This window comes from Aptenodytes forsteri, unplaced genomic scaffold (assembly GCF_000699145.1).
Source record: "Aptenodytes forsteri isolate BGI_AS27 unplaced genomic scaffold, ASM69914v1 Scaffold297, whole genome shotgun sequence".
Classification (NCBI taxonomy): Eukaryota; Metazoa; Chordata; class Aves; order Sphenisciformes; family Spheniscidae; genus Aptenodytes; species Aptenodytes forsteri.
Window position 1 is genome coordinate 772,157 of NW_008796167.1, and position 9,780 is coordinate 781,936.

Sequence of the window (9,780 nt, forward strand, 5' to 3'; positions counted from 1 at the left end):
CTCGCTCAACACTTTTTGTTGAACAGAAAGACAAAAGATTGTAGTAAAATCATGAGCATCTCACTTTCACGCAGAAATAAGGTTACCAGTTCCAGCTTACTCTTTCATTCACATTTAAAACTAGAATAGCAATGAAAAATTTGAAAGCATTAATTGCTGTTTTGCCAATACCGCCTCCCAGAAAAAAAACAAACAAACCTCTATGTGCAGCAGAAGAGTTCACCCCCGGCTTGCCACCTTCCACCTCCAGATGCTGGACAGCAGAGGAAATAGAGCCTCAAAAAAGATTTGGCAGCTTGTAACCTTTATTTTTAGTTTTTTAAAATTATTTAAAAAGCATAATTAGAAACTTTCATTACAGAAATAATCCTAGCAAACCAGTTAGACATTCCATTGCTCAACATTTAGGAAACTTCACATCAGCACCACTAGAGACACAGTCCCCACCCCTTCCAATTGAATAGTCAGTGGCAAGAGCAGAGAGAGAACTGCTCCTCTACAGCCAGCTCCAGGAAAAAATAAAAAAAAAATCCCACTTCAAGCCAGGAAGTTGGACACCTGGATTGGCAGAGTTCAAACCGTGGCCACAAAGACCTCGACTCAAAAAGGACCAATCTTTCCATATAAGAGAACACTCCAGGCTTGGGTGCACCATTTCCTCATTTTATTGCATCATTTCCAGTAAATTCAGACATTTTCTTTACTTCTGCCTATATGAAGTTACTCCCTCCTAGATCTGCACACACGCTACCACAAGAGTCCCAAAGTAACGCGGCTGGGCGCTTTAATCTGAAAGTGGTAACCGTCACAGGACAGCTTCATTTCAACAGGAAGGCTTTGAGGACTGACCCCGCTCCTTCCTTGGGCACACGCCACATTCGACATCAGAAAGCAGACAGGATGGACTGGTCTAACTCAAGCCGCCACTTTCCATAGCCGCTCAAGTCTTACAATTATCAGAGCTCACGCTAGCAATATCATCCCAGCTCATCCTTATTCTTGGGTTACCAATGAAAGATATGTGAAGAAAAGAGACGGGTGAAGGCAGCTGGATACACACTCCCAGCACCTGAACTGATTAAAAAAAGAAAATGTGTTACACATTCATTGTTTGCGTTTTTTAAAAAGTCTTTAAAGTGATTGATTGTGATGTGATTGTATGATTAGGGCTCTTACCACAACCCATAAAAATCTAAAAAAATGCAGGCAAAATAAGTGACTAAAATTTAGCCTCTCCTGGGGGAGGGGGAGGAAGGGAGAAAAGTGGGCTGATTCAAAGCTCATGGACATTGGTGAATCATATCCTACCAAACTACAGCCAGCAATTCCACAGGGCCACTTACTGACAAACTGAGTACGTCCACCTTCAAGGTCTTAAAGGAAGTCATACCCTCCATGCCTTTTAGTCATTTTTAAGGAAAAATTCTTCTTTTTATTATTATTATTCAGGCAATTATTCAGGTGCTGAGCATGTACTTTCAGCCCAGACATTTGATATTTTAGTTACACGCGCATACACTCTCCACCTTTAACTACATCTATTCAGGCCGATGAACTGAGCCCTTGTTTTCCCAGAAAGGCCAACAAGGGCCAGGAAAACGTTGCTGAGCATAGCGAGACCAGTTTGTTTCCAAGGGTGATCCTCCACCACCACATAACCCAAGCAAGCAAGCTTCCCATTTCTTTACATTAAACAGCAGTCCTCCTTTCTAACAGAAGAATCCTGGGAATGATCCTGCAGCAGCTTTCATATTCAGACATCAATCCAGAACAGCTGGATTTATTTTCATGCCTTTTCCTCTCTCAAAAACAAAAGTTTGCCACCAAAATTCACATTCAAGTTCAGATCGCCTATTTGTGGACAGGGCAACGAGGAGAAGTTTGGGTTTTTTTGGCAGAATCACATGGGTTTTGTTGTTCTCAAAAGAAACGGACCCTCACTTAGGACCCTGGCAGAACCAGAAGCAAAGGTCAAAGGAGTTAAACTTTGTGTTGTGGTTTTTTTTTTTTTTTTTTTAAAAAAAAAAGGTTTTATCCAAATAAATCCCACTTCTGCAGGTCAGTTTGTTTTTCAGTATCTTGATACAAACTAAAGGAGAGCACAGGTACAGCCGGGCTGCAGCACGAGAAGGTGAAACTCAAGGACCCAGCCACAAATCTGGATCATGGCAAACTGAAATTCAAGGCCCCAGCAGCAGCACCAGCTGCCAGCCCAGGGGCTGGTGAAGTGAAACCCCAGGCTCCAGCAGCATCACCTGCAATCCTGGTACCTAGAAAAAACAAAGCCTGAGCCCCAGTCGAAGCCTGGAACTCCAGGTGAAGCCAGAGGCCCCAGGGGCACCAGTTGCCAGCCTGGAGCCCAACAGAAATGAAGCCGGAGGCCCCAGGAAGCAGTTGCTGCCAGCCTGGGGCCAACTCGAATTAAGAACTTTGTACTATTTCTTTAAAAAGATGAACTCTGCAGTCCATGATTGGTTGACATTAAGAAGGCATAAGCCAAAGCGACAACAGGGAGGCGAGGTTGGTTAAAGCAATATACATTATATACAAACTCTTGGGTTAATTAGTCCACTTGGTAGGCAACGTCCTTTCTTGTCTACAAGGCGCACTGGAATGAGCAGGGGAGGAGAGGGGGGCAAGATTCCATCCGATACCTTCTTGGCACTGAAGTGGTAAGGTGCCAGCGCCTCTTGATAGAAAACATGGAGAAAAAATAATCTTTAAATAACGGCACAAAACTGAGAAAGTCCTCCCAAAGCCTGCCCCAGTGGAATTGCCCGAGTCTAGCTGGAGGGGCTGATCTGTCTGAGAGCAGAGTCTCTGCAGCAGGGAAAGGGCATTAGCAGCACCGCTTCTTCCTTTTACTGTTCTTCGTTAGCTTCACCACATCATTCTGTTGCTGCTGTTGCTGCTTTGCTAAGTTTTCTTTCTTTGCTCGCAGGACTAGCTCTGTAATGCAATTAAACATCTGCAAGAGAAACAAGCAAGTTCAGATCACCCAGGAGCTCAGGCTAGCTTTTGTGGGATGCTGTTCTTCTGAAGCAACTCCGCTTTTCTAGGTATTTCAATAACGGCTCCGAGATCTTCCCCAACCCACTACGGGCCAAGCAGAAATCCAGTACCTTCCCAACCCACTCCCAAGCTAAATCATAACACCTCTATCCCCCTTCCCAAACCAGTAAATAAAAACAGGTCAGTTTGGCAACTGAGGCCAGGAGTGAAGATTGGGCAGTCCTACCTCCTAGAAGCATTCTCCCTAGCGACAAGTCCTTCCCGAGACCATGCCTAGTATGTTAGCACTGTAAAGCTAGCGAAAATGCAACATGGGCTCCTTCATTTCACTTCCCCAACTCTTCCAAGTACAGTTGGATGTCTCTTTTTGACATTTTACCTACTCATTTGCAACTTATATAAAGCATTTTATCTTTCTTCCTCAGTGGGAAGAATGTAATTTTTATTTTTTCCCAAACCATTATCCTCAAATCGTTTTACCTATACTCTTCTGCATATTACATTACCTCTTCCACATTAATATTTTCTTTGGCGCTGGTCTCAAACAATTGGATCTCCATCTGCCCAGCAAATTTATAGGCATCTTCTGTTTCTACCACTTTTCGCTCTGGGTCATCATTCTTATTCCCCACTAAAAAAAGGAAAGAAAAAAAAAAAAGTCAGTCTGGTACTTCAGCTGGTCAGCCCACTAAATAAGACGTTGTAACTCTCTGATTAGAAACTTACCTAGTATCCGGCAGACATCATCACAATTTTGATTAATTTCATGCAACCACCGTTTTACATTCACAAAAGATTCTGCACTGGTAACATCGTAGACAACAATGACCCCATGTGTTCCTCTGTAATACCTATGGAGCAGGAAAAGACAATAAATGTTAACTCAAGCTACGTAGCACCTTCTCAGCTCTTTCACTTAGCTTCTACAAGATTCGTAACAAATCCCCAAGTTATGGCAATCAAGTGCCCCCATTTTCTTTCCACTGGGAGTCATTTAATTCTTTTACAACAGCTAGATCACATGCTATTCCTCTAAACCTACAGAGTTCCCTGCTCATTTAGTCTACAAAAGCAGGTTTCAAAGTCCAAAGACTGCTGTTTACTTCCTTGTTCAGGCTGTCAGGACCTTCAAAGATGAATACTGTCTTCCGGCTATGTGAGCAAAAGGTAGCGGTGCCCCCAATACGTCCTCGGAACTGGCTGTGATGTGAACCTTTGCGTTGTACAAGCCACATCAAGTTTTTGCCGTAATTTTGTTACCTGTGAAAGACCACTTACAGACTAAAATTTCAGCAGATCTCCAAATATACTCAACCCGCAGTCACAGTTCTCGAGCTCACAAAAATTTGTCTTGTTGAGCGACTGTGTTCTGATCACACCTTCCTACTCAACAGATCAACTCCATATGTGCAGTCAATGCGCTCTGCTACCTTTAGCCACTAAAAACAAGCTCCATTTCAGTTTATTCCCATTAGTCTTGGGCAACCAGCACCTTTAAAAGATGATGAGCAATTCTAATATGCAAGAAAAATATCTGAATTCAAGTACCAACATTATCACCTGCATGAACCTACTAAAGGCAGGCAGTATGCGCACCGTGAAAATGCTATATAAAAAAAAGCAAGCTCCACCTTCTCAGTTTTCAGCCACATTCACAGGGCTACCAGGTATTTTCTCTACTGTAAATTAGGCAGCTTGGGGCAGGGGGGGGAAGTAATTGAAACAGTTGACAGCGAGGCCCTCACCAGCATCCAGTTTTTATATTCTGTGTAGCTTTAGTCTTTTCCTTCCATTTACTCCTCTTTCTTACGATCTACATTAAGATTTTTAATAAAACAAATTGAAGAATTCAGCATACCAAAATCGAGGATTTTCCCTTAAATTGTGACAGCATTTCTAGAGCTTGATCTCTTACCACTAACACCTCTTGCAGCACTGTCCCTTCCACTGCACTTTAAAGACGTCCACTGTGACTACTCTGGTTCTCTTTGATAGTTTATTCCAACTCAGCGAACACAACTTTGAACTTCAAAGCCTTTTAATCTAATCCAAATGCACTACCTTACAGAAGATCTCAAAGCTTTGGCTCACTTCTGCCACTGATGCGCTTGAGCAAGTCACTGTCTCTTCCCCACCTTTAGCCCCATCATCCCTCCTATAACAGAAGCCACCTGCCTTTATAAACCATCAAGACAGACTTGCCACAGACAGGCACATATCACATACAGAGTGCACGCATCTCCCCCCGCCCCTTTCCTCTCGTGATCACTTTGTAGTGATAGTCTCTGGATATCAATACTCCTCTATGATGCGATACATACTCTACAGAAGTAGGAGAGCCTGCTCCTATTGCCCATCTGGGCACTTTCAGAAGACAGTCAAATGTTTCTCCCATGCCATGTTTTACCAGTAATTTATACTGTACACTCACTTTCCCTGGCAAGAACTAACTCAGGTAAGAATTATTTATTCCCAGCCCATAAGAGATCCTGTACTTTCAAATATTCTAGTCCAGTCGCAGTCGGTTCCTTTAACAGCTTTAGAACTTGCTACAGCACTGCATTTGTGCTTCACTTCGTTACAAGCTCAACTTTATTTCGTAACTTAGATCCTTTAGAGGAAAAAGTATTCCATAGCCTGAATCCACACGTTGCAAAAACAATCCATCCTCTCCAGACACTAACATGTACTGCACACAGTTTTTGATGAATACTGTTTTGTGTGATAGCATCAGAAAGGAAAAGATCTCCGATCCTATCAACACACTGGATTTCTCTACATCTGAACAATGAACTAATTATCTTCAAACTCTCCCGTATCACCTAATAGTCTTTTAATTCAGCAACCCTCAGGCTGACCTACCACTTCCTCCCTAACACTGAGCATTACATTTGCAAAGACAACATTCAGCCTTTAGAGAAACGCAGTGGTTCAGTTACACCTATGCAGAGCTGCTTCATTCTGCTGCGCCCTCCATAAAACCATGCCTGGTACCCCAGTCATCCAAACCAGAGGACCCAACGGAGCACCCTGCTGCTCCTACCTTGCCCACGCACCTAGGTTTTCTTCTAAGCAAAGCATATGATGTCTGGGAATAGAATAATGTGCACCCTGCATGTACAGATCCCACTCCTGAAATGTCGTCAGCATAGTCGTCGTTTGCTCCTAGGGATGAGGACTGTGGGCTGGACCAAGCAGCACAGACCACTACGGCATTCCAAACTCTGCAGGAGCTGGGAGCTCCTGCCACAAAACACTAGTATTGCCAACCACCTCATCAGAAATATCTTCCTTTGTGCAAGACAGCAACCCCTGACTCCTGCTGAGTTCCTACCAGCACACACTGCTTCTATTTTTGGAAGGGAAAATTGTCTGGCACATTGTTCTAGAAAGGTTGCCAACCCCTCATCTACACTAAAATGTCATTTTCTCCATTGGCTGACATTACCTCTTAGCAGCCCGAGAGATAAGACCGTGACTACCTTTTATTCTCTCTTAAGCCCCATAATACACATTTTTCTCAAAAAGCTAGTCATGCTATTTTCTATCATTTGTTAGATACAGCCTTGTGTCCTAGATAACATTTTAGGCTTAACAAGTATGGCAAAGATTCTCCAACCCCAAGTGCAGGACAGTACTAGAAAACAAAATCTGATTTATCCTACTCCATACTTCAGATTTCAGAATGATGCAGTGCAGAATTGCTTTTATAACAAGTTGTAGGCTTTGGTGAGTAGAGAACAGATGGGGCTTTTGGCATTCAAGGAGGAGTAGGTGTAAATTTTGTGCTTTTGGCAACCAAGAGGTAGTTGAGGCTTTGACACTAGGGAAAGAATGCCTTATCTTCTTCCCAGCCGCATTTTAGGGAAGATGGAGACCACAGAAATGACAGCAGAAGAGAAATGAAGTTCTCAATCTCAGCCTCCCATTCAAGGACTAAATGACTGATGCTAGCTGTCCTCTATATGGTAGGTGCGCTCTGCCACGTACCCTACAAACCTCAAAAGCCAGTACCTGCTACTACTCCTAGTGATAAATACATTAATGAAATACAGCAAAAAAAGAAGTTATAGAACAGTTACTCATGTTTAGAGTGTCCATGAAAGTATCCTGTTCAGGTGAAAGACAACCAAACCTGACCTGTATATGCCCTTGGATGCTTGGTAGTAGCCAACTATCTTCCATATGGTTGGAAAAGTTACCTAGATCTAAAGGCTTTACATTTAGCTTTGGTGTGGAAAAGGCTTAAGAATGCTAACATTTAAGTTGAAATAAATATCTAAGTTGCTTGTTCTACCTATACAATTATGTTTAAAGATGCTTAAAGACATAAGCTTACTGCCTTTGAAACATTACCTACTAATACTGCAGACTTGATACAGAAAATCTCCAGAACTGGTTAACCAAACTCATCGCGTTCTTCAGCCATCTGCATTCTCCCCTCTCATCTCTGAAGACTACCTTTCTAAGCAGAAGGGAACATTTTGCCATTCATTGCGGTACTCCCTACTAAAAGACACCAATAAAGTTCTCCGATTTCCTCCAGGAAATGCTTCCCAAGATTAGCATCTGGAGCTATAACAACTAGTTTCATGAAGCGTGACGGTAGCTAAGTCAGATTTAGAGGGGAGAGAGTATTATTGACTGCATCAGTTCAGTAGGGCACACATGTTCATTTTTCCAGGGGGGAAAAAAAATGTAACCGGCCAACGTGAAAGATAGGTCATTGGCTTAATCCAGCATCCTTGTCAGTATTTCACTAGTTTGTAGTATACGTGTTTCCTTATTTTTCATTCCTCTAGAATTCTAACCAATTCCAGAGATTTCTAATAATCTGTTTTCATATTGTTCTTTTTTCAGGTTCCTGGAAGCACATCTATTGTCACAGGTCAGTTGACTAGTCTTTTGACCGTCATATCTGGTTTACAAGACACATCAATTCCATCATCTCAAAAGGCTCATCCCTCTCTTGAACATGCCATTCCACACAAATGCATGGCAGAAAGTCCCTCTGCTATTACTATTCATCCTGAGCTAGCATCTGACAACTATTATTTAAAGCTTAAATTCTAAAACCACAGTCCCGAATGAGGACAGAGTAGCCTTATCTACAAGAGCAAATCAAGTACAGCAACTGGTTGTTCATGCATCTTAAGTATTCCTGCTAATACAGCTGAGTCCTGGCATGCTACATCTCTGGTGAATTTAAATCAAATTTAGAGTTTGGATGACGTTCCATGCCAACCAAATTCACACAGCTTGGCCTCTCCTCCCACTAGGCACCAGCTATCCCAGTATTTCCACATTTAATAGACAGTAAAAACAGCTGCTGTCTTTTATACTTCCCTGTCTGAAATTCTAATCTAGTTTATTTTTCCTGAGTTTCTGTGGAATACTCCAGATCAACTTGATTTCTGTTCCTTAACAGTTTTATTCTGTTTTTCAGCTTCTGTAGCTGTAGTCAAGTAAAATCAAAATAGAACAACCTTTTAATGTTTCCCAATTTTCTACTATTAACTTCCTACCACCTCTACCATTTTGCAATTCTAGGTCTACACAGCAGTACTTCCAACCTATTGCTATTATTACCAGATGGGCTCTAATTTCAGTCTTGCTTGCCAGGCTTGGCTCAACATCAATCTGAACTCTACTTTTAACTGTAAAGGGACTTCCTGGCCTACAGTAATACCAAAGGAACACCTTTTTATATTCTTAACCTCAATCTAAACCTCAGTCTAGCCAAACACTAGACAAAGACTACTACAATGTTGACAGCGCACTCGCACTGCACCCATGATTTGGTAGCCAAGCCCTTTTGTAAGTACTAGCATGGTAACTGATTTGTCACTCAGTTTGGGATAAGCAAATCAGTTATGGTATTACTTTGCCAATTGAAAAAAGAAAAAAATAAAAAAAGAGAACCATTTCTAAAATCAGAATCTCGTTATCTCCTGTTTTTATAGATGATATGTTTAGGTCCAGAGCGCCGCTTGAAAAATATGAGCAAATGCTAGACAGTCACAGCTAGCCGACCTAACAGCAAGAGGAGCCCTCGTGACAGTGTAACCAGCATTCCCAAAGTGTTTTCCTCAACACTTCAAATGCACTCGGACACAGGAACTTCTTTGCTTAAAGTTGCACAAAATTCAAATCTTTCCTCCCTGACCAGAGAAGATTCTGTAACTACTTTACCAGAGTTAAGGCAGGAAAACTGGGGCCTTCACTTCCCCAAGAGTAAAATATACCTCACTTCGGTAAAAAGCTATGCAAAAGAAAATAGCAGCAGAGTTCAAACAGGTCATGGCACAAATGCCCTCAAACCATTTCAGCTTCTCCATTTTAAATGTTAATTGAAGAAAAAAATTTACATAAAACACTATGCGAAACCCAATCTGTGCTTGCCATGGGGCTTGCTTGCCTTACTGTATATTAGAGTCTAGTGCTCGTTAGTGGCTGCTTTTTGCTTTCGCTGCTTGCTGCACTGCTGATCATCTTACTCCGCTGTGCCTGGGAACATTTTGATAACAGCAATGGCCATGCACCTGGGCTGGCAGATGGCCGGGGCATCGCTGCTGCTTCTGTGCTGCTGCTTCTGTGCTGCTGTACTGGACAGGCTGGAACTTCAGCATGAACTCGAGCCGAAGGGACTGTGACCTGTGGGATGAGTCCACACGGGAGCAGGACACCCCAAAGTGCCTGCAGCTGTGGATAAGTCCACACCAGAGCAGGTACTTCTTGAAGTGTCTGTGGCCGTGGTTATGTCTGTGC

At 42.5% G+C, this 9,780-nt stretch overlaps 1 protein-coding gene across 1 annotated transcript in view; it reads right to left on the minus strand.

Moving 5' to 3' along the window:
• Positions 1-287: 287 nt before the first annotated feature.
• RAB35 (RAB35, member RAS oncogene family) overlaps positions 288-9,780 on the minus strand; it is a 17,840-nt gene continuing 8,347 nt past the window's right edge. The window contains exons 4-6 of the mRNA XM_009287543.1: positions 3,739-3,863; positions 3,519-3,643; positions 288-2,968 (exon numbers count right to left, since the gene is read on the minus strand). Coding sequence (XP_009285818.1) covers positions 2,840-2,968; positions 3,519-3,643; positions 3,739-3,863 — 379 coding nt within the window. The 3' untranslated portion in view covers positions 288-2,839. The remainder of the gene's footprint in view (positions 2,969-3,518; positions 3,644-3,738; positions 3,864-9,780) is intronic.